Source organism: Chaetodon trifascialis, chromosome 13 (assembly GCF_039877785.1).
Source record: "Chaetodon trifascialis isolate fChaTrf1 chromosome 13, fChaTrf1.hap1, whole genome shotgun sequence".
Taxonomy (NCBI): Eukaryota; Metazoa; Chordata; class Actinopteri; order Chaetodontiformes; family Chaetodontidae; genus Chaetodon; species Chaetodon trifascialis.
The window spans coordinates 17,631,528-17,656,800 of record NC_092068.1 but is presented as its reverse complement, the minus strand read 5'-3'; the positions used below and the strand labels follow the sequence as shown (position 1 = coordinate 17,656,800).

The window sequence follows — 25,273 nt, the reverse complement described above, 5'->3', positions numbered from 1 at the left end:
AAGCTCTCTACGTTTGGAGCATTTGTTGAGTTTTTCTGGCAAATACTTGTTTTCTCTGCCTTGAGCAACCTCGAAGAGCAGCTGCTCAGTTCTTGAAATGCCTCCTCCATCCTTCAGTCAATGAACGTCTATACTCTGCTTATGGATACTCCATGTTTTGTAGTATTTTCTGCTCCTCTGTTTTCAGGTAGAGGGCCTCCCCCTCTTCACAGACCTTGTACTTGATAGCCTGGTGCGTAGCTTCTCCTCAACTGCGTCCTTGAAGTCTTTAGATTGTCTCATCTGTCTCTACAAATTGGAGATGGGTCAGGCACGCACAGGGTTTTTCTGAATTCTTTGTTGCTTTGATGACTCGCTGATGGAACAGTGGGTAAAATACTGTGTTTGGTGGCATTGTCCAGTTCCACTTCTCCAATTTTCTCCAGGTCCTTGAAAAACCATTGTATCTGTTATTTCTTTCCTGTTACTGACCTGGTGAAGGCTTCTACAGCACTGTAAGCAGTATGAGAATTGTAAGCTGTCAGGTCATATGCTGTCAACTCAAAGCAAACATCTATCTTTTTTACTGGAATAATTCAATTGTATTCAATTATTAATGTCCACTGTAGAAAGAAAGGCTGCCATACCTTGACTACACACATTGAGAACAAGTCCATGAAAGATAACAGTAAATGCCATGTTGTTACTGCAATTATGTAGAGACATTTAGGTTTGTGAGTGTCAATGTTTGTTAGTCGGAGGGAAACAATGGTCAATGATCAGTAAAAATCAAACAGAGCGAGCGTTCTGTTATTACAGAGGAAAAGATAATTCTAGCTCATTATAAGACGCCAGTTACAAGAATTTACCTTGATTCTGCCAAAGCCTGCACAGAAGCATTAAAAGAATAAGTGAAATTGCTGTGTGCTCTGCAGCCAATGTGCAGCGTGGCATAATGGATTTAAGAAACCACTCAGTCAAAACAATCAGTGGAAAGTTACGTTTCTAAAATGACACTTGTGATGTTTTCAAGGTAACAATAAAGTGAATTGTGAAGTGAGGTTTGATAATTTAGTCATTAAAAGAATGCAAAATGTTAGTATTGCAGTATTATTAAGGTATGTCAATAACATCCGTAAAAGTGAAGCTTGAAATATTCTGCAAATATTATCTGTTTTTTGAAGAACTTGCAAGTTGCATCTTCTCCCTCTCTGAATTTCAGGCTGAGTTTGGAACTGCACCAGCTCCACCTTTTGTTTGGTCTGCATTTTGGGTTCGTTTTCTGCCTCTCTGTGACACCATTACAACAATTGTTATTTTAAATACAAAGCTGTCCTTACTCAACAAAGAACATTAATGCATTTTTTGTCTTACAGAAAAGTGTATGAAAACTAGACGAATGCACTCTGTAGAGGGCAGATCTCTGCTAGGCTTATAATCAATATGGCAGCGACAATAACAAAAACAGGGATTAATTTAATTAATATTGTGCCTAACTGAAGTGGATCCTACCATATCGGGCATGGAATTAATGTGCAGATGCCGTTGTTCAAGATGAGACCAAACCTTTATATGGATATGAGTTTTTGAACCATGACAAATGCCTGCAGCAGACTGGGTTAGCCTGTCTGATTACCAGAAATGCCTTTTGCTTCGTTGTTGAGAGCGAGAACAAGATTCCAAACTGAAGCAGATGTTGATCACTTCAGACACCCTACAGGCCGGTTAAGAGGAATGAGGAGTCAGCAGTATGTAACAGCAATATAAAAGGGAACAGTCAATAAAATAGGCTTTTCAAAAATTCTGAATCAGTGCAGCCATGAGGAGTCCTTGAGCTTACAGTCATAAATGTGCACAAAAAATATTAAGCTGATGGTCCAATAGCCTATGAGATTTGCTGCACACACAGACACGCAACCAAACACATGATATTTTGAACATTAAATACAGGATGAGATTAAATATGTGGAGAAAATTACAGTGCACTGTGCGCACGTCTTTGGGTACTTGCAAACTTGTATAGAGAAAGCAAAACCAAAGACGAAAGAGAGTGGCTTCGCTTGTCACATGTAACTCTTGTGGAGAGGTCAGAAGGCAGTAAGGATTCCTCAGGGTTAACCAAGGACATGCAAAAAGCAGGTCATATGAGTTAATCAGTACTCACCAATAACTCCACAACAGAAGCAAAATAATTTATTCCATCCATAGAAATGTTGTGCACCTGAATGCACCAGAGGCAAGATTGATTGGCAGCCCTTTGGTTTCCCTTTGACTTAGGAATAGGTTATAATCATGTTTGCTCAAATAATAATCTGCCAACACTGAAAACCTGCAGGACATAAACATTTGAATATTTATCTGTTGAATACACACAGTGTATTTCAGTGAAAATATGATCCTTTATAAAGTATTTCTGAATAATTTCGTCCCAGTGTGTCAATATGTGGAAAGGCCCGTGCCCTAGCAGAAAGTGGTACGGGACAATTACTACAGAAATTGCAGCTTGCCTGGCTACTGCAGCACCTAATTAGGTTGTTGCCAGAGCCGTTTTGACACTAATCATACCTGTTCAGCCCTGGCTGTCCATGCTGTACCTTAGGGAGAGGAATGGTAGACTTTACATGATCAATACTTAAATTCAATTTAGTCCTTAACACATTTTCACCATTTTATCTTTCCTGCCTCTCCCACCTTGATTCTGTCTCCTCAGCACACCATGCCCTGTTCTGGACACTGTGATGTATGTAGCATCCTGCATATAGCATGTTGACATGTTCTGGCAGCCCTTTGGCTCATGCTGTCAGCGTGGACCTCCACCAGCTCTGCTTTCTCCTGGGTAGCTGTGATGGACAGGCTGTTGAGAGGGGGGGAGGGTTGCAGTAGTGTTGTTTCAGGGAGTGAACATCACACATCCTGCTAAAGAAACATAAATAAATTCATGAAATACATAATGATAAGAACTGGAATGCCACAACTCAAGCCAAGACAACTGAAGAGAAGGAATCTATTTTTCCTGACAAATTTGTGGATGTGGCATTCAATACATTGCATGGATAAACACAGCGACTGGTGTTTAAAGCTTAGCGCTGCACAGAAACTACTGGCAGGCTGAGTGCAGCGCTGCCAAGCCACCAAGCCTTCCTGTGGCGAGGATCTCTAACGCCTTGAAATCCTGCAGAGTGTGTTTTTTTTTATCGGCAAGCTGTGCTCCCCTCCTGGGTTTCCTTTCTTCTCCACCGAGCACTGTCTAATAGAGCAGAAATTCCATGAAAAACCATCTACAGATTTTATCCTAGAACAGGATAAAGTTAATTTAGCTGGAGCAATATGCATTCTTGCATAATGAGATCTCACCCTCTGTTATTTTTCGGCACAGACACGCCTTTGCGTTTGCACTTCTTTGTGCTAGCTTAAATCAAACTTATGTTGTGCATATCTGTATTTTTGCTGCGTGCGCTCTGCCTGCTTTCTGCTTTACTGTTTTTTGAGCGAAATAATGTCCTGACATGTCTGTAAATGTAACTCAGCTGCAGTGTGTTTTCTGTGCTCCATCTACGAATCAGATACACTCAGTTGCTGTTGTCAATATTCTTTTTTTGGCCGTTGCTCAGTTGCCACCTCATTCTGTGTTTCACAACACTTTCACCAACGCTGGCCACCCCCATTACTCGCTCATACAGCATGAGTTACACCATCTGGCTGCTGCAAGAACAGCCTTGCATTCAAAACCATAACTTTGATTCACGCACTCAAGTTTCCTTTTCAGATTTATAGAGATGGCAGACAGGAGGTTTTAAACGCTGTTGTTGATCGTGGGTGAGAGAAATCCTTCTGCAGCATATTGATCTAATCAGCTGTTTTACTTTATATCAAAGGAAGTGTACTTTATTAGAGAGTTCAAGGGGCTTTTAGTTTGTCAACATGCAACTAATCTTCTACCATCACACCCAGCACTTCCAGATCTCAAATGGAGCACTCAAGAATTAAAAGTAGTTTGGAAAAAAAAAAAAACATCCTTGCACAGCGAGCATAACTTTTTGGGGGGCTTGGTTGAAAAACCTACCCAACTTGCTGTCTAATCTCGCCTGCATTGATCAGACCCCCTCCTCATGCATGTGAAGCTTCCAAGCTCAGCAGGCCGCCGAAGTCGAGCTGCTGAACTAGACTGGGCTTTCATTTATGGTGAAGAAGCAAACGATGCGAGAGCAGAAGCCCAAAGAAGAAGGAAGCCGTTTCAGATGACTTATCAACCGAACCGCTGCTTCCGCACAGGGCCCTCGTCTCGACGTGAGGAGTCCAATAAAGTCAGACACTTGCTGTTCTGCTTGAAAGCTGCAGCTGTAACATGGAGTATGTGTTTGCTGTCCGTTTAAAAAGCTGGTTATTTGATCTTCACAGATCAATGGTGTTACTGTCTGCCAAAGTAGCAGAATGTTGCCATCAGTCACATTATAGCTTCATCTGGAATCTTTCAAAAGCTTACAGTCGTATTAAGTGCCTAAAGCTAAGACTGAGGAGGTTTTTCCAAGGACGGTTACCCTCTGAGAATGTTCACAGACCCCGAGGACATTTTACTCACATCCTCCACTCTTCCGAATATTTATTCACTGTGGTGTCACTCCTCTTGTATTTATATATCAGGTTTAGTAGTAGTAGTTCATTTTCTACAAAGTAAGATGGTGAAGTCGCTTTGGTAACACTTAAGCATGCAAAAATGTGAGTGGTTACTCAGGACTGAGTGAGGAGCCAATCAGGAGCAAGCTGATATTTTTAACTAATGGTCAGTTAATGTGAAGCAATGAGGGACCACTTAGTAACTGCTAACAGCTATGATGAGTCATTTTAGTTGAGAGGGCACAAACAGAGTAATGAATGAGTGGCCACTGGTTTTTGCATGTTCAGAGTTAATCAGGAGCAGCTCCTGAAGAAAGTTTAGATTTACAGATATTTCTGAATCTATCATTACCTAACGATTGCTTAATATACCATCTCCCAGTCTGGTTTCTAGTAACACTGCATTATCTATGATATAGTCCTCCAATCAGCTCTTCAGGAGGTGCTTAATTGATTAATAGACCATTCTTCACTCACTCCTCAGCAACCACTCACACTGATGTGTACCGCATTGTAAAGTGTTACCTTACCTTTGCTTTATAATTTATGATTGCAGTGACCTGCAATCCATGGGAGAGCCAACAGCTCTGACTTCAAACAGCCCAGCTTCAACACAACATCTGGTCTACGAGGAAATGTTGCCTTTGTTAATGAAGTGATGTAAATTGATGTGGCAGACAAAAGCCTCTGTACATGAAGTGTCTCTCTGAGGTGGTGTTGAAGTATACGAGGATTTGCTTTCCTGCAGGCTTTTGTTGCTGCGGAGTGAGTCGCAGGCCTGTAAACAATGCCATGGAAATAATAATGCTACCTTTATTCATGTAGCACTTTTCAGAAGCAAGGTACAAAGTGCTTTACAAAGACATGAAAACGGGAGAAATTGCCAGATAAATAATCAATAAAAGTACAATTGATACAATAATAATGACAAGCAGGGTATGAATTTTTAAAACACAATCAAAACCAGTAAACACAGATGAATAACCCATTCAAGAGAAATGAAAAATAGCTTTTATTAGAGAGATTTAAAATATGAAGCAGCCTTGCTGCCTGATCTCCTCCAGCAGGTTGTTCCAGAGTCGTGGGGCCCAGACTCCAATGGCTCTGGTTTTAGCCTCGGCCTTGGAATTACTAACACACCTCAGCCAGCTGGAGGAGCTCAGCCTGCATTCAGGCTCATAAGGGGTTAATAAATCAGTAATATAATGAATCTTTAAAAGCAATCATTGAATTTTTAAAAATCCATCCTGAAACTTACAGGAAACCAGCGCAGAGATGCTAAAACATGGAAAATGTGGACCCTCTATTGGATTTTGTTGTCTGCTAGTTGAGTAGTCTTGCTGCCAGAGTTTTGATTGAGTGAGACAAGAATACAATGAGTTACAGTCGTCGCAGCTGGATGTAATGAAACCGTGGATGACAAAGTCCAGATTCGTCCAGAGCGGAAAAAAAGATCTAATTTTCGAGATGTTACAAAGTTGCACAAAACACAATTGAACAAGTGACTTCACCTGACGGTCAAACTTTTTAACTCTGACATCTCTGCAGAGTTCTGAGGCAACAGGATAGAGATCGTTAGTATGATAATGGCTTCTGATTGCCTGTGTTATATAGGAACTTCTTTCTTTATAAAAGGTTTTAAATGATACCTTTAACGTGATGATTTTATCAAGTGGATTTTGATATTTTTTTTGCTGGCCCCTGGCATTTTTGCATTTGCATGCTGCGCTGTGTTTTTTATACCTTGTAAAGCATCTGCTGCCACATTGTTAACACGTCTCTGGTGTTAATATCTTGTGGGCAGGTCTTCTCACCCTCCTTCCAAATCTGTTAGTCTTAGCTGTGTCATTTAATGTCACCAGTTATCACTAATTTGAATATCGTCATCGCACGAAATCTTAATGTTCTGTGAAAATGTGAAATTCAAATCTTCATACTTTATTTATACTAATTAATGGATCACATGGCTGCTTGTGTGTTTATTGCTCAGAGTGATGAACGCTCAGAGAATTATCAACCAACTAGCTGGGTGCAGAGTTTTGGCATGTTTAAACTCAGCTGACATGACGTATTTAGCAAAGAGGAGCCAAAAATTATCCTCAGGAGTTGACCCCAAATGAATGATTATACACTAATGAAAACATAATTCTGAATATTATATCACATTTCTGCCATTTTCTGCCAATAAATCCACCTAAATCTCACACACTGGTCCTATAAGGAAAACAAGGGAAATTGCAAACTGAGTTACTCTGTTGACTGATCACTGGTTTTTAAATTGTCAAAGGGTCTGCTCACCCATATTACAGTAAAAACCAGTCTCCTCAGAGAAATTACTCTGGATTATCTCAGATGTTGACAGTGAGATTACCAACAGTGGACCCGTTTTTATTGAAGCAAAGCAGTTTCAGTAACCTGGGCATTGTTTCTGAAAGATACATGATATTGAGTGAAAGTAGTTGAAAGTAGTTTTTCAGTTTTTTTCTGCACCACAAACAAAAATTTCTGTCGCTTCCATTTTATTGGAAGTTGAGGCAGAAGTTTTAGAGAACCTGGGAAAATAAGACCAAAGCCAGAGTGCCTGCACACCACTGGGGTTAAATGGGAAAATGTTTTCTTATTTTTTATTTTTAAGGGGGACTGACCCTTTACATGAGGTTAATTGTTATAATTGAATTGTATTTTTCATTGCTTATTTCTGATCAGGGTCAAAGCTGAGCTGGAGCCTATCCCAGCATGCACTGGGCAAACACCTTATACACAAGATCAGTTTTAGATATGTGATATTTGTCTTTATTATTAACATTCCAGTCAGTAACTCTTGCAACAATTGCTTTTATGGAATCATCCATCTGTTTAATTGCGGTGGCTAAATGTGATGACAGTTTTATTGATGAGGCAACTTAATTCCAACAGCTGATAAGTTGCTGAGAGTGGGAATGAATTGTAATGTGTACTCTGTCGCTCCTTTCATTTGTCTCAGGTGTTCATCCTTCAGTAACAGCACCCCCCCCTGCTTTCCCCATACCTCTACCCCTTCTCCTCTTCATACGACACCTTCAATTTACAACAGTAATCTCCTCACCCTAAACCCTTTAAGTCACCATTAAACCTCCACTCATTCTTACATAATGATCAAACTCATCCCAGTCCATTTAGCTCCAAGGTTTAAGATTTACAAAGGATTAGAGGTTGAAAAATCAATTTGCTGGCTCTTGGATGTCAAGTAATCCAGTTTGGAGATATGCGGCAGTATAATGGGCCACGCGCTACATGGTAGCTGGCATCAACTGTGGCACCTTTGTTGTCATTCAAAGGCAAAGATATGCTAATATATATGGCATTATTATTTATATTCAGAGGGTAAGTTATATAAGCATTAAAAGAGGAAGAGCGTTTGTCCTGTGATGTGACATGTTGAGCTTCAAACACCTGTTTCACACTGAAATATCTACAAAGTGAATATTGTATCACTGTATTGATGCGTTAACTGCACCCCTGGAGCTTCACCTTCAACATCCCTCAGAGCACAGGAAACCTTTCCAGCCGGCAGTAAGATGGATGCAAATTATATCTGACTGTAATCCTGGATCCTTCCCAAGTAAATGCATAAAGTTAACTGCCATACAGAATGGTGGGATATATTTTGTCCTAATTTTCGGGCTGCTGCAGGTTGTTTTATTGTGGATGACAGTGTCCATGAGGGTAGGACTTTTGGAAGGTAAAAAGGCCATTTTATTCCAAGACTATAAATCTCTGCAACCCAGTCTGGACACTTGGTACCATAGTTATAATAAGATACATGGATTATGTCTGAACTGGCGCTCATATAAAGCATTTCATACATTCAGCACAAAGTAATAGCAGAGTCAGAGTTTTCTTATTCAGCTTGTTCACAAGGAGGGCGAATAATTAGGACATAAAGCAAAACTGTTTAAATTCATTGCATCATTAACAGCAAGTGTTCTTTGGAAACTTGTGGTGTTGTGCCTGATTTAATGTGCGGGACATGCAAGACCTTTCAGCACAAACGTTATTGAATAGCTGATGTTAGAGGTCAATTAGTAGATTGACAGAGAGCTAATCATTAACTATTCTAACCATCGTGATCGTTTAACCTTTTTTTAAGGAAAAATAGGAAACAGTCTGTTTCTTGCTCCTCATTTGTGATCATTCGCTGCTTTTTTCTGTTTTTAATCATTGTAAATAAAATATCTTAAATCAGACATTTAATGCCTTTGGTCTGGGCAATTGTGAGAAGCATATTCCACTGTTACATGCTTTATTGACCAAACAAGTGAGCAGATAATAGTAAGTTTCAGCCCTCATTAATATACAGCACATAATAGAGTTCGGAAGTGTAAATAATACATTACATCTGTGTGTATCAGCATGAAATGATTGGACTCTTTCTTAGATTTAATTGGCTTTGGTGATTCTGTTTATTGATACAAGAATTAATGATAAAAGAATCAGATAGTGAATAGACTAGATTTAGGATGCACTACATGTAGATGGGTGTTTTGTATTCATTCATTCAAAGAGTTTCTGTTTTATCATATATATAGCTTTGTGGTGTTGCACCCGTAAAATATATCAGCAGACAGCGGTTGGTGTTGACCAGTTTTTGCTGAAGAAAACCTGGGACGCTGTTGGTTTTTTTCATTGTTACAACTAAATGCTGGAGTCGACTGCACAAAAATGACCTTGAGGAGCCTCACATCTGCACAGCGTGTGTCTGCAATAGTTCTGTTTCACTTAAGCAATTAGTTTCAAGTGGTGTGAGGCTTTTATCACGCTGAGATGAAGAGTATTGACTTGTTTGATTTGAGCGAAAGCCTGGAAAATGACAAACTGTGAGGCTTTAAAAAGTTTCATATTTCTTGTTTACATGATGGAGTTTGTACTTGTTACAGAGAATGTTACCCCAAACACTCATAACACTCGATAATTAGAAGATAGCTATGAACAAGATGCAGAGAGAGGCCTCCCAAGAGAGCTATATGATCTGCAGGTTTTATGATTGCACAGTGCAGGCAGGGCACGGCTTGAGTGATTAATTGTGCAAAGGGTGAAGGACACAATATGAGTAAAGGCCTGCTGAGGTTTTATAAAACTCCATGACTCATTGCAGAAAAACACAGTTTTTTGGATGGAAATTGAGTTAATAAGTTGAGTTTTTCCTCGTGTTATTGCCTCACTGAGAGAAAAGGGAATTACAAGTGAAATGTGTGTAAACATGCCTTAATGCATCACTAATTACGTGCATATACAAACACACAAGCTGTGATTTAGGTTCTGCTGTTTGCTGAAGCAAATAGAAATGTCCACAGTGATCCATTCATTCATATATGAGGTAATTTGCAAGACATCCTGAAATCTGCAGCTTTTTATGTGCATTAAGTAAAGGCCTGTGTATTGTAAAGCACATATGACTATGACACTTTTTATGATCCTCCTCAAAGAAGATGTCCTTGATATTTACGAGGTCTGTCTTTCTGTGCCTGGGATGAATTTTAGTGTTGGCTTATATATTCATTTAGTCATAGTTTACCAGAGATAGCAGTTGCTGCTTGTCTGCTGGGTCTTAAAAACCATTATAGCATACATATGTGATCAGCTTATCCACAGGGAGTATGCACAGGGTTTATAGCTTTACAAACAGGGCAATGGGTTGACATGCCAGCGCGGTTTTTAATAAAGCCGTGGCTGTCAGGGAGTTTAAAAGACATGCGTGTCGATGGCTCGGCTCTTTTGTTTCGCTATGTGACATGTTATTGCTGCTTTTTTTTTCTAAAGTGATGATAGACTCGCTTCGGAGCTAGTAATCTGTTTGATCTGTTTGGTAGGTGATCCTCATGTTGACAAAGTACTACGACTTCAACTCCGGCAGAGTCACAGAGAGCTCTTTATGGAGGTAAGATCTTCCGTGTGGTATTACCATCAACATGAAAGCTGCAGCAAATCAAATGTTAATTATTTATATTTGTATTATATTGGATTACATTTCTAATGTAATGACTTAAGCCTAATGTTATGTTTGGGTTAGGGGTTATGGAGAACCTTTATTAACAGCACATAAATCATATTCAACACTACTTTATCTGCTTATTGCTTATAAACATGATTTTCGACTTACGGTTTCAGGAAATGACACATCGCCTCTGTTTCGGGTCTCAGAGATGCTGTGTGTAAAACATGGTTGAATAAAATACCTTTTTTTTATGCCTTTTATGCATCACTACCTCTCCCAAATTCCCAATGAGTCTATTTGGACAGTTTATTTCTAAGAATTCTAGCAGCAGATTAAAAGTCTCTGCTGTCTAATTAAACATAAGTAACATCACTAGTGAGTGGGATAACAGCACAGTGCATGTTTCTTTGTGACTGACGTTTTGGTAGAAAACAAGCATATATTTTCGCACGACTCATATAACATATTAACATTTGTAACATATCTAACATTTTATTATCACCTGAATTAAATAAATCGATATAAATATTTCTATGACAATGTATAATTTGACAGTGGGGTAGCGTGAAGTGATGAACCCTACAGAGAATTATCAGCTGACTCTGCAGCTCCCCACGGCTGTACAGAGTTTTACAATGAGTTTAAAGACATTGTTAAGATGTCCAGCTGTAATTCCACTGTTTTGGGTCACTCTCGCTGCTCTCTGCATAGTGTTCAGCAATAGAGATCTAAAAATTCACTGTACACTATCTGCTCAGCACCAAACAGCAGACAGACACAGGTAGCGGCTAACACTTATTAGCTGAAGAGTCACATATGTCCCTCGGGAGCTGGTGAAGACCAAAAACAAACAATGAATATTGGGTTTATATTCATTACATAAACAGAAACATAACTCCAAATGAATGATAATGTTGCTCTGGTCATAACTGGTGGATGTATAAATAAGTAAGTGTTGGCTAACAAGTTTGTAATATCAACTCTAAAGGTGATTATTATTATTATCATGATTACATGTACATTAATGGGGTCTGTGCCTGCAAACAGTAAAGCCATTATCATCAGTATACAAGGGTTAAATAATGAATAATGACTGAATATTTCGGCAATGCCCTTCAACACAGAACTGAAGTTTTATTTTATGCAGTATAAAACATTTCATGGCCGCCTCTTTCTGAACTGCCACCAAACAGCTGAGACCAAGATCTGTTTTGGTGGCAATGAATGACATTTAAAAGGAGCTCAGTGAAGTGGTGCACGTTTTGTTTCGAAAACTCTGCCAAGCAACAGGCAAATATGTCCTCTAATCCTCTGAGTTATAAAACGTGAACATCACAAACATCAGAAGTGTATTTTTACCCCGAACCATCAATAATGATAAAAGTTAGAATAATATCTTGTCCCTTCACCATGTGTGCCACACAGGATGTTCTTGTTTATTCTGATAATTAAAAAAATCTCCATTCATCTAGCAAATTGCTTCATGACTTCTGCTGTTGCAATTTTCTGCTTGCCTGATATGCTTAATGATACCATCAGCATCTTAACGAGTAGGTGTTGCTCCATTCTCCTTTACTCTCCTATTTACAACCTATTTACTTTATTTTATAATTGAATTTTAGGTCAACTGATTATGGGACCACATATGAGAAACTTAATGAGAAAGTCGGGCCCAAGATCATCCTGAGCTACTTGTACGTTAGTCCGAACAACAAAAGGAAGGTAGGTTTACACATGCATGCCATGAAAAGTCCTGCCTGTATTGAACAAATCTGTCAATTGTTATCACTGGGCAACTTCATGGCACAGCAGCCCTGCTGGAGCTTGCACCATGCATTTGTTCCAAGCATTGCACAAGCACATTTAAGCCCTGTGGAATGGATGCTGTCAAGGTGGGCTGCTGATTCCCCCGTCTCCTTTCTTGTCTCGTCTCAGATCATGCTACTTACGGACCCGGAGGTGGAGAGCAGCCTGCTCATTAGCCTTGACGAGGGGGCGTCCTATCAGAAACACAGCTTAGCCTTTGATATCCTCAGCCTGCTTTTTCACCCCGAGCAGGAGGACTGGATCCTGGCTTACAGCCACGACCAAAAGGTAATATGTAGCTGTCAGATGGCATGAAATAGCTGGAACAACAACTGAAAATGTGACACAAAAATAATGTCTGGATGGAAATAAAGGTTGTTGTGCATGCTTTACTTGCTTCTTATCGTGCTCTTGTTAGCTCGGTGCAAGTGTTTTTTTCGACAGATTATGTGTCACAAGCCTGATGGGTCACAGCAAAATAAATGTCTCTATAAAATGATGCAAAACATAGGTTGCTGTCACGGTCGAAAGCATTCATTTTGATGATAGCGGCCAGCATTCAGGACACAGTCTTCATGAGCAGAGACACCTGCTACTTAAACCAAGGTTGCAGTTGTCAGAAACAGAGGCAGCTGATCACCTGCTCCCTTAAACAAGTCATAAAGTCTGGCTGAAGACTCTAACTTTGAATGGATGTGTCCTAGACAGCACGAGGGAAAGCTAACAAGGGAGAAACGCCAAACAATCCACAAGCGTGCCCGCACACACACACACACACACACACACACACACACACACACACACACACACACACACACACACACACACACACACACACACACACACACACACACAATTGCAAGCGTAAACACACATCCACCATTACTCTGTGAGAACCCCGCTGTCTGCTTTACTCAACACACCAGACATCAAACTCAACCTTCCCAGCCTGCTTTTGGAGTACTTGATTTTCAGAGAGAAAAACAGTCAAGGTTTGAGAAGTGAGATAAATGGTGCAGGGAGGAAGATGAAAGCTTAGTTGAGAGCCATCAACGGGTCAAAATAAAGATGCTCGACAGAAGTTTGCCTTCAGGTCATTCAGTGCGTCTTTGTAAAGCTAAATTTCATCAGTTTTTCTCCCTTTATCACAGCTGAAATTAATCTTAGCTTGGTTTCATTTTACATTTATTGATTGTCTGTCATGTCTTTTAAAAGTTTAAAGCCCTTGGATAAGTCAAAATGATGTTGCTTATCCTTGTAAAGCTCCCAGCTTAAGATGCTTGCTGCTCCATCATTACGGTAAGATGACAGGCCTTCTGAATGCTTGGACACAAGTCCAACTTTGCAGTAAAAAGGAGTCTAACAGCTTCATGAGGAAAAAAGAGATTACAATGACAGTTAAATGAATGATTTTGTAATGCCAATTAGGCTGAAATCCCGCTGAGTTATTGTGAGGGAGAGACACTTTGATTTTAATTTCTATGTCCTCCCTTCCTTCTTTTCCGAGGCACCATAATGAATAATCTTTCTTTTTCCTTTTTTAATGAAAAACCTAGCCTCAGAGTATCCCTGTATTTTTGCAGAAGCTGATGGATTGTCTCATCACTGTTGCATTTTCATATAAAGTATGTGCTCAGTAGTGCAATATTCAAAACAACATAACCAGACTGATGCCACAAAATCTACAAATGTGACAGCTGCTTGATAACACAGTTGAACATGAATCAGGAAATAATTCTCTTGGATATTCTGACTTGGAGAATTATTCTTTATACTGTAACTCATTTGCTTAATGCATTCCTCTCATTTTTCAGCTCTATGTCTCTGTTGAATTTGGGAGGAGATGGCAGCTTGTGCATGACAGCGTTGTCCCCAACAGATTCTACTGGTGAGATCAACAATCAGTCATTTTCAGAGGGCTTGTCTGTCTTGAAGAGAAATTCTGCAATATTGCTGCATATTTTGACATGTTCCAAAAAACACTATGAATAATAGACAAGAAAAGAACAATTATGCATTAATAAATCAAACTGTGTGCATTTTTAGCATTGTGTTCACAGCAGCAATACAGAAGGGAAATCCACTGTACATATTCACATGTTCTATAAAATATGCTCGAATGTCTGACAAGTTTTACTGTAGAAGTAGAAACACAAGTAAACAGTAACCAGAGTAGTGACTCAGTCAGCAGCTCATTGAAAGGAATATCTACAGAAATATTAATGTTATTGAGTTAGATTTGAACCACTTCACAAGTCTGGCATCTCAAGTGTCAGTGGTGTCAGAAGAACTCAAATCCTATACTGAGGTAAAAGAAACACAACACAAAAACACTTATGCTTATATATAAAAACTTATATATATAGTTTACTGAAGTAAAAGTACTTAAGTATGCAGAGTAAAATGTACATAAAGTGTCAAAAGTAAAGGTACTCGGCCCCTTTGACTGATAAATGATCACATAGGACATTAATAGATTGTTAATACTAATGCATCAACGCATAAGTCAACTTAACGTACTTCATATACAGTATATGTTAGGTGCTTTGGGTCAGTGATTCCCAGCCGAGGGGTCGGGCCCCTCCAAACAGTCGCAGAGTAAATCTGAGGGTTCATGAGATGATCAATATTTAATGAAACAGTCAGATAGTCTGCCTTTGGTTGAACTGCTAACAACTCATAGATATCGGAAACCTGAAACATGTGACAAGGAGTTTAAGTACACAGTTTTTTTGAATGGGTTTTGTATTTTATAAGCTTATCACATGTTTGTCATGTAAAATCTTGATTTATAACAGCAACTACAGTTGTCAGATACTTGGAGTGCAATATTCACCTCTGAGATGTACATATATGTTGTATAAGTTATGTATATATACACATTGGTTCAACATGTACTGATTAATATTTGATCCTTTGAATTCAGTCCGCTCATGAAATATTGCTGGGATACTGCAGCGTATTACAAATCGAATCCTATCCAAATATTATCCGTGCTGATGATATTGCAGAGAGCTTCTGGGTGTCTCTTTAAGTGTTGTAGTGTTTGTAGCTATTGGGTGCTGGTATAGGGATTATGGTCCAGGATAAATGTTTAATTTATAATGTTTTTATGGTTGTTGGCTACAAAATCGCTTTCACACATAGAAATAAAAAAGCAGAGCTACAGATTAATCAGGGGGTTTGGAGTGACCTGCAGTACACGTTTCGCTTTGTTTTTTTTCTGGGAAAGGCAATGACCCCAACAACACCATTAGAGTAAATAAACATCGCTGTAGGAAAGAGGTAATGACTAAGTAGTTATTAGACATAACAACAACTATCTCTTGCTAAATGAGGCTAATATTTGTATCCTCAAGTGAAGGTGGATGTATGACACTCATTTCTTATGGGGTTGAGGGCTAATTTGTTACTTGCTCCTTCAATACTGGCTAATTTGTTTTCCTAATGTATACAGAAACTGTGGTAGACTTTAAACTAACTGCAGTTTTTAGATGAGAGCATAACGTCTTAGATATGTTTTTAGAACACAAATTACTTCAGTCCCAAGCTCTACAGACAGGCTCCTGTCCTAAAATACAAGTCTAACTCGTGTTTTCTCTAATCATGCAGAGAAACTCAGCAGATATAAAGGACATATTACTGAAAAGGTAGCCCCTAAATCACCATGTAATGAGCAATACAGCTTCCATAACGAGACAGAGACTTTTCTGTCAGGGAAACAGCTAAATCAGCTGTGCACATACAGATCTTCAGCTTTCATTGAAACTCTGCTTCACATCAAGCTCTTCGCTGTAGCTGCTTTTCATGAGAGAATGTGGTCCTAATTGAGGTCGTCAACAGGCTATTTCTCCTCATACATCAGGAGCCATTTGGAAGGAGCATCATGAATATTACATTGTAAGCTGTTTTAAAAAGTGGAAAATAAGCTAATCGTAGCAAATAAGGATTATACCTCACCAATCCGTGAATGCAAAAATTTTCCAGTTGAAGATCTTTTCAGTGAGCTGCTGTTCAGGCATATTTACAAGTCTGCTATATATTTTATACTCTATATACAATATAGATACTAGATATGAGTCAGTATACTACATGAAGACAGTGGTGTTTGACAAAAAAAGCTTGATTTTAAATTATGTACTTCCATCTTCGACAAAATAAGTCAACCAAAACCACACTGTCAGAGATCTGCTATGAAAGAAATGCTTTCATCTCACCCTGTCCTGCTCATCTTATAGCAGAAAATCCGACAAAGATGATTTACAAAAATATGTTAACAGGCACCCTCGTGAGGCAGACACGGTGGTATGTGTTAGTTATGGGAGAACACAGTATAACATTGCAGGGGTTTATTTAAGAGCAAGAGCTGCTGTTCGCTGATAGAATTGGATGAAGTATTTGACAGAAAGTCCATTAAAAGAGATGGAGCTGCGAGGCAATTACAGAGTGCTGAGGGAAGCACAACGGGGGCTTTTTATATTATAGTTCAGACACGGTATGGAAAATGAGAAGAAACCCATCTTCTGTCACAACAGCTGCTATTAATACAACGAGTGGTCACTCCTGTCACTCGCACTTAACTGCTATCGTGAAGAATCTCTGTTGAAAGTGAGTGAAATGGCTACATACACCTTAGCCATCAGTGTGCAGTGCAGGTCACATGTCCGTCAGGCCAGTCTTCATAGATAAGGTCGCTGTATTATTGCTCCTGGGAGAACAGTGAGGATCTCAGCTACGTCTCTTATTTCCCTTGTTCCAGTATACATTCAAAATGAAAATCAAATTCTAATGGAAATCACAAATACTGCACTTCTAATAACAGAAAAGCAGAGGCTATTACTGTGAGCTAAGTGCAATTATTGTGTGAGTTTTCTTCAAATTGTCTTTGTTTTTGTTACGCTTTGTCAAATATGTCTTGGGACAGCGGCAAAATAATCAATAACGCTTTTTGCCTGGATGCCTTGTTAAGCCCCTGATGTTCAAAATAAACATCCAGAAAGTTAAAATCACACAAATGCTTTGAAACCAAGTCCAATATAGATATTCTGCATAAACTAAATCAGTCGTTTCCAACCTGGATGTCGAAGCCTTGTGTCTCTATACAGAAATCAGAGGGGTTACAAGATGATCAATAGGATGACAAAAGAAAAAAATATATAATTCTGTTACACAAATATAATTACTCATCTTTATCTTTAGTTTCTGCTTCTTTTTTCGTTCATAAATCCATTTCTAAGTTTGTGTGTTAAGTCAGGGAGGCTGGTGGTAATTATAACAACTCAAATCTTTCCTCACACTGTCTTAACCTTCGATATCTATGGATTTAAATCTGCCTTTTGTTGATGACCATTCTATTGGTATTTCTTTGACGGTGTTACTGTACGTGTTGTCACAGTTGCCCTCATCTGCTGTTACTGTGGCCCCTCAACGGGGGGGCAGATCAACCATTTGACTTCTAGTGTTTCAGTTAATTTTGTGACTCTAATACGGCTTATAAAAAATGGTGATTGTTAACACGTATACAAGTTAGCTACATAAAAACTGAATCCGAATAGTTCAAGAGGTTTGTACAATTTCGCCTGGTGCCCCCTCCTTCTACTAGGAAATAAATTAATCTAACTGCAAAAATAATCAGTTTAAGGGGCCTATCTAAAACAACTAGTACTCAGTTTAGAAAGAGCGGGATCAAGCTAATCTAACTGACACTGTTTAGCTAGCTAGTCACTTAGCATGATGTTTTGTAATTTGAGATATGCTTTGTCATTTGAAATCGGCCCAAGTTAACATTGTTTTTAAAAAGTTTTTTGTGTTTTGTGTCTGATATGTCAACCTTCAATCTACGTAGCTAATATGTTCGCAAGCCAACATCAGCTCCCTAAATTTGCTTTGTTGTTCATTTAGCTCAGTTACAGTTACAGTCAACTACTGGGTCTCAATACCTAGTAACAGCTAATTTCTACATTTCAAATCCTAATGAAATAATTTGAGAAGGATAGAAATGTCTGAGTAGGAAACTCAAAAGTGCAGCCTCAAAACAAGATGCTGCTTTGTTTTGAGGGATCCCAAGCCCAAAACGGCTGGGAACCACTGACATAAATGTGGGTTTGTTATGATGTTACAGGTCCAGGCTGGGTTTGGACAAAGAACAAGGAATGATTCACCTGGAGATCAGCATCTCTGACGGGCGTGAGTTATAAAATGATGTTACCTTGGCAACACAGAAAAGAAGATTAGTCAAAATTGAATGTGCGAGCAGCTTGCACGTCACGTTAGCAGCAGTTGTTGTAATTCCTAAACCTTTATTTTAAACAACTGGTGAGAGATTATTGCTTTATTTTTTTCTGCTGTCTTCACTAAAACTCTTATCCCTGTCTGAATTGGCTCATGGAGACTCTTCATACGATTAAACTAATTCATTTTTCAGGGGCCAGGCTGTGACTTGGCTCGGTTCTTGGCCACAGTGGAGAGAGGGCAGCACTTCCATAAGGCCTCGTGTGTTAATGCCCTGTCCCCAGGGAGACCGCTTCATTTGGCTGATGCTAACACACTGGGACAGCTCTCTCTACTTTATCTATTAGTGAGAATAAGGATTGGCCTCCAAAATTTTTCCTCTATGGCTCCGTTAATACCGTCAGCATAGGCATTGCTGAACCTTGATTGTGGACTTGAGAAGGTTGTTTTTCCTTTTGTTATATTTTTAGCACTCATTTCTTGTTTACCCACAGGGTCACAGTACATAACTTGTAAACTTCAGAACTGCTCTGATGGAAACAAGGGCAAGCCTTTCCCTGGATTTATCATCCCTAACTCCCTGGTGGTTCAGGATGAATACGTTTTCATCCAGGTGGGTTTTTATTGCAAGGTCTGGCTTCATTAAAAGACAATTAAAAGCTGTAAAACCACTGCATTCGATTGCATCTTAATGTACAGTCATGTTTTTCATTAACTAAAAGGGGCCATTATCCTGGGAAAGGGTGGCATGAAATTGAAATCACAGTGTTGTGTATTATACTACAACTCCACTCTGCCATATTGCACAACACCCTAATTAAAAGAAAACCCAGAGTTTTGATGATGGTTGGAATTGTTTAAAGCATGCTGGCAGCAATCAGTGCACACGCTGACGTTTAGGAATATTTACCTCAAATGTGATGAACTGCAAATTGTACTATATTGCTTTTTCAGGTGCCAATAGGTGGCCAGTCAGTCCATTATGTGTCCTATAAAAGGCACGCTTTCTACCCAATGAAGCTTCCCAAGTACACTCTGCCAAAGGTAAGACTGCTGGAGAGGATGCAGCGTTTGGTGAGTTGAGCATATGCAGATGAACAAGCAGCTGTGTAGCATTAATTTTACTCTGACACACAATTTCAAATGATTTTAAGCAGGGTTGTTCCCAGTTAGTTATCATGTTTGCTGACAAATCCATTAGTTGCTTACCCCGCATTATTATCTGCCTGTAAATTTTTTCAGTCATGCATAATTAAATCTTCAGATCTTGTGTTTATTTAAGACCCATGCAGAGTTTTTAATCAGATTCCCTCCCATCTGTATCAACATATATTTACTTAAGAAATGAATGTAGAGTTGCAGTTTGGCAGAACTGCAAAGGAATCTTTTGAAGCAGAGTCGTCCATTTGCATTAGCACAAAGCAGTGTTTGCTACTGAATTCCATTCACTAAAAGCACAGCGGGATGGCTTAGTGGTTTGAGAGACCATGTCATAAGAGCAGGAGAGATTTAGTGCCCACGGTGTTGTTCCGATCAATCTCTCCATTCATCCATCCATCCATGTATACTGTCAGTTTCCTTGAGAAGGACACACATCCCCTACCTCGCCTCACTCTCGATAAGGGATTCAGTGAAATTACAAAAAACAGAGCCTGTTTTTAGTGCATGGCATGAAACGCCTGAGGTCTAATCGCTGCTGATCCTGACTGAGTCATGTCAAGAAGTGACGAAACGCTACCTCGCTGCTCGAGCTCTATGGCCACTCTGGGCACACTTCTATGCAGATCCACTCATTTATGTTGAAAGAGCTCCCTTAAATCAATTCTTCAAGCCTTGTTGGCTCCACACAGAGACATCTACTCATGAATTTCTTATTTTCAGGACTTGCAGATAATCAGCACAGATGATAACCAGGTGGTGGCAGCAATTCAGGACTGGCACCAGAATGACTCCTACAACCTGTACATGTCTGAGTCCAGAGGGCTGTTCTTCACCCTGATGCTGGAGAGCGTTGTGAGCAGTGGAGGACCGGAGGGCAACATCATGATAGACCTCTATGAGGTGGGCAGTGACAGTGCTGTTGGGGCAGTGCTGTCATCCTTTTACATACTCTCATGTAGTTCAGGCATGCTGGACCAACTGAAATCACTGGCCTGGTTTTGTGACTGCTGCAGGTTATAGGGCCATGTGTCGTGTTCACTGATGATAACTGTGATAACTTATGCAATAACTAGAGCAATTATACACGCGAAATCATATTCTACTGTGCAGTGTTATAGAGCTGCAACAATTAGTCAATTAATTGATTAGCTGAAAATTCATCTAAAAACTATTTTGGTGATCGATTAACTGGTTTGGTCATTTGAAAATCTTAAGGTTTTCAGATAAATGAAGCATATTGAAGACACCACCTTGAGCTTTCACTACTTATTTTACATTTAATATACGACATGATTAATTGATTAATCAAGAAAGTAATTGTCGGATTACTCTATGAGGAGTATAATTGTTTGTTACAGCCTACAATGTTATAAACTTTTAGGCATGTAACATTTTGGCATTAAAATGTCCAAAAAGAAAACTTCCAAAAAGGTCAAACTGAGAGAAATCTGTGCTTTCATTTGGTCGCCTGTCAGTGGTGACACATGAAACCCCAGGTGATACGTTAGAGAGTGAGGGAATGAAGGTGACAGAACGTAGCATGAATAAAACCTCAGTTAATTTCCTCATCCATGAACTTGACTTCTGCCTGAATGCCATGATAATAATTCATTCAGATAATAAAAAAACTATGAAAAAACAACTCCCATTATCCCACAGTACTCCCTGACCTGATCAAACTACGTCTTTTGTTTTCATTCTTTTGAGTGAGATTAATCCATTAATTGCAGGAACAAGAGAGGACATTTCAAGTGTGCATGCTGTCTTCTTGGGAAACAATGGGTATTTTTCTGACATTGTATAAATGCAGAAAAAATGTACTGAACAGATTTATCAATAATGAAGCTCTCTTCATCAATCCAGACACATTCTCATCACATGCAATTTAGAGTCTGCAGTCCACCAGACTTTCATGTCTTTTACCGTGAGCACCATACAAATTTAAATTCTTGGTTTGAGAGCTTTCATGAACAATTAAACAGACTCTGACAAGTAAAGTACCAACAGACAGCCTAAAACTTGAGTTAGTTCATCCCGATTTCCTCATGTCTCAGATGTCCTCACTATAATGGAACAGATGTTGGTGCGCTTCATTCTGCAGCATTAGAGTGTCTCTCTCATATCCACTTCCTGCCTGCTTTTATTATCTTTCTCATGTGACATTATTGTCAGGCAAAACACATCGAGCAGGTTCTGTTTCTAGGTAACATACCATCTATGCACAGGTTTAGTGTCACTTAGTCACAATGCAGGAAAAACAGCATCTTTAACTTCTGCTCTGAACATGTTTATTGTGTCGACAGATGTGCTGTGAGGTTGCAGTAACTGCACATGTATGTGTCACTGCAGATTACCCTCATTTCCAGCCGGCAGTAAAAGCATCACATTGTTACAAACACACCTAAGATAGCCATCGGCGATGTTTACTCTCACAGCTCACTGACCTCCACACACATTTGATGTCCAGAAATATTTAGTTATACAATGACTTGACCAGTAGAAGATACGAAATGGACATTCCTCCTTTGATGAAATCCTTCTGCTCTCTAAATGGAAGAGAAACTCAAGTGATGGGGGCACGTGAGAGCCTGAATTTCTGTGCACATAAATACAAAGACGAAGAAATATCTCAGGGCTGCGCCATATGTTGTTTTGATTCTGCAGAGTCCTACAGATGGTCCAAAATAGTGCTCCCTGTCACTTTCAGACATCTCTTCCTCTCCGAACTAGGCCTTCAGCTTTACTTAAGTCTGAATAATTTACGGTTGTTTTTTTCTTCCCTTTTTTGTTATTTTTCCCCATACCGCTCTCCTTCTCTCATGTTCGCAGGTTGCCGGGATTAAAGGGGTGTTCCTGTCAAATAAAGTTGTTGAGAACCAAGTGAAAACTTATATCACATACAACAAGGGGAGAGACTGGCGTCTTCTTCAGGCTCCAGCAACCGATCTCCAGGGAAATAAGGTCTATTGTGAACAGGTAAGTGGGCCACTGACGCGAGACAGATTTGGTTATTTGGATTCCCGTTATCAGCTGAGAAATACTCCAGTGGATCACGCCATGCTATGATCCAAGAACAAATACACGTGGGTCAGTAAACAGCTCAGCAACTGAAGAGACCTTTCAAATCATTTAACGTACCTGAACTTTGTTAGATCTGAAACGCATCACTCCAGTCTTTTCAATTATGAATCCAAAAATATGAAGAAAATTGAATTAAGATTTGTCTGTTTTTTTAATTGTTAGTATTATCATAACTATTGGCATGATTTTAATGCAATACAATTCAGGATTTACAGTGCAGCAGCACTTTACATTTTCAATAGATTATTTAAGAGAAGTAGCAAAGACAAGTTGTTGCTATTTGATATTCAGTATAAGACTGATCATCTGTATAGTTAAAACTTGTTTAAAAAAAATATTTTAAAGGAAAACTTTGGTACATGGCAGCAAGGAAAAAGCTTTACATTAAAATCTTTACACCCTTACTTATAATAATAATAAAAAAACACAAAAGTGGCAAACTGAGTCCACAATTAAATAAAATGAAAATTAATACAATAATATACAGAAGATTTTCTAGTAAATAAAATCTAAACAGGCACTTGAAAAGGTGCCATGAACACGTCCCATTATCCAAACTCCTTTTTAATCTATTGTGCAGACACTCATAAGATGCAATCTCTGCCACTGCATCAACCCGGTCTGTTAAATTTGGAGCTTTAGCTGTTTTTAGATGCCTCAAAATGATTCTGGAAGCTGCAATAACACCAACCATAATAACTGAAAAACCACATTTTGATATATACGGTTTATGAGTGAGCATAAATGAGGGCTTTGATATTGAAATTCCAGCATAAATGACCCTGATTCAGTTTCATTTGAGACTTGATGGTGTATAATAAGATCTATGTAACGTATTTTATGCTGAAAGTATTTCCATGTTCAAATGCAAAATTCCTCTTCTAGACAATTAATAATAATGATTGATTCACAAATAATTCAGGACAGTTTTTGTGAAACCCTGTATTTCATTTTCACATTTTGACTTGAGCAAACTAATCTCCTTTGTGCTTCGCAGCCTTACTGTTCGTTACATCTGCACCTTCATGTATCAGAAAATCCCTACACCTCGGGAAACATTGTCAGCAAAGAGTCAGCCCCAGGAATTATAATAGCGTCAGGTGAGGAGATTGTTTGATTTCCACGTCCATACTGTTGTTTATTCTCCATCATACTCCTCAGCGCTCCCAATCAGATCTCTTTCTTCACTCCTCAGCTTTACTGTTTACAACATGAAATTAAATCAATCCATCCTGCACATCTGTTCCATGTCACCTCAATGCAAAGAAGTCTTATCTGAAGAAATGCTCAGATTCCAAAAGAAGCACCTGCACTGATTTGCTCGTGCAGTTGAAGTGACATGCATGAAATAATGAAGATTAGAAATAGTGATCTTCCACCTTTTGTGTTCAGGTGTGGTTGGACCTGAGCTGATGAGTACTAATGTCAGTATCTTCATCACATCTGACGCTGGAAACACCTGGAGAGAGGTACAGTTTGACAAGGCAGTGTAAATTTTGTGCTACTGCTCTGCACAGTAACTTTTTGTTGATGTCAGTTTTCTTTCAAATGTATAGTTAAACTTCTCTTATGCAGGGACTTTTTTAAGTAATATATGGTGCCTTCCTCCTGAACCTTCCCCTCAATTTAACACAGAATACAATGAGCCAAATCTGACTTTAGTCAGGCATTATCCGATTAAAGAATGGGTGAATAAAAGTAGGACTCTGGCTAAGCTTTCAATGCCAAACTTTCGGCTCTTGCTTTTCGGTCGTTGGTGCTGCAGTTGCAAAGAAAAAAGTAGAGAAGTTTTGACAAGCAGCGTTGTGTAAGACATGTGCATCTCTGATCGGGAAAACAAATAAACCCCAAGGATTTTTGTCATCGGCTTAAGACTCCAGAACTTAACAGAGAGAGAAACACTGGCTGCAATGAAGCTTTTTGTTTAAAGAACAGTTGAGGTTTCTGCTTTGTGTGGAGAGCCAAGTGTGCGTCTTCCTAATGTCACCACCATGCACTTGTGTAGCTTCCTCTGCTGTGATAAAGTGAGTCTGGTCGTGTCTGCAGGTTTTTCAGGAAGAGTACAGCGTGTTTTTCCTGAATCAAGGAGGATCTCTGGTGGCCATCCGACACACACCTCTGCCAATTAGACATATTTGGTAAGGCTCTCTAAGGATGTGCCACATCTTTTTAGAGACTCTTGTTCATCTTCAAACCATGGAGTGAGACTGCTTTCCTGCTGAGGCTTGTCTTACTGAATTCAACTCTATTTGCGGCTGGTCTGTCTCTGATCCAACCATTGTTCTCTCCCTCAGGCTGAGTTTTGATGAGGGCAGAAACTGGGACAAATATAGCTTCACCTCCTCTCCGCTCTATGTTGATGGGGTGCTGGGGGAGCCCGGAGAGGACACCCTCATAATGACGTAAGATATGAAGGAACCACAAAGA

The 25,273-nt window shown here is 39.3% G+C and overlaps 1 protein-coding gene across 1 annotated transcript in view; it reads left to right on the top strand.

The window, feature by feature from the left end:
* LOC139340930 (VPS10 domain-containing receptor SorCS1-like) overlaps positions 1–25,273 on the top strand; it is a 49,019-nt gene that overhangs the window by 6,907 nt on the left and 16,839 nt on the right. The window contains exons 2-14 of the mRNA XM_070977084.1: positions 10,443–10,510; positions 12,190–12,289; positions 12,503–12,661; positions 14,188–14,261; positions 18,495–18,559; positions 19,099–19,217; positions 19,559–19,648; positions 20,486–20,665; positions 22,595–22,741; positions 23,844–23,946; positions 24,239–24,315; positions 24,893–24,984; positions 25,141–25,248. Coding sequence (XP_070833185.1) covers positions 10,443–10,510; positions 12,190–12,289; positions 12,503–12,661; positions 14,188–14,261; positions 18,495–18,559; positions 19,099–19,217; positions 19,559–19,648; positions 20,486–20,665; positions 22,595–22,741; positions 23,844–23,946; positions 24,239–24,315; positions 24,893–24,984; positions 25,141–25,248 — 1,382 coding nt within the window. The remainder of the gene's footprint in view (positions 1–10,442; positions 10,511–12,189; positions 12,290–12,502; positions 12,662–14,187; positions 14,262–18,494; positions 18,560–19,098; positions 19,218–19,558; positions 19,649–20,485; positions 20,666–22,594; positions 22,742–23,843; positions 23,947–24,238; positions 24,316–24,892; positions 24,985–25,140; positions 25,249–25,273) is intronic.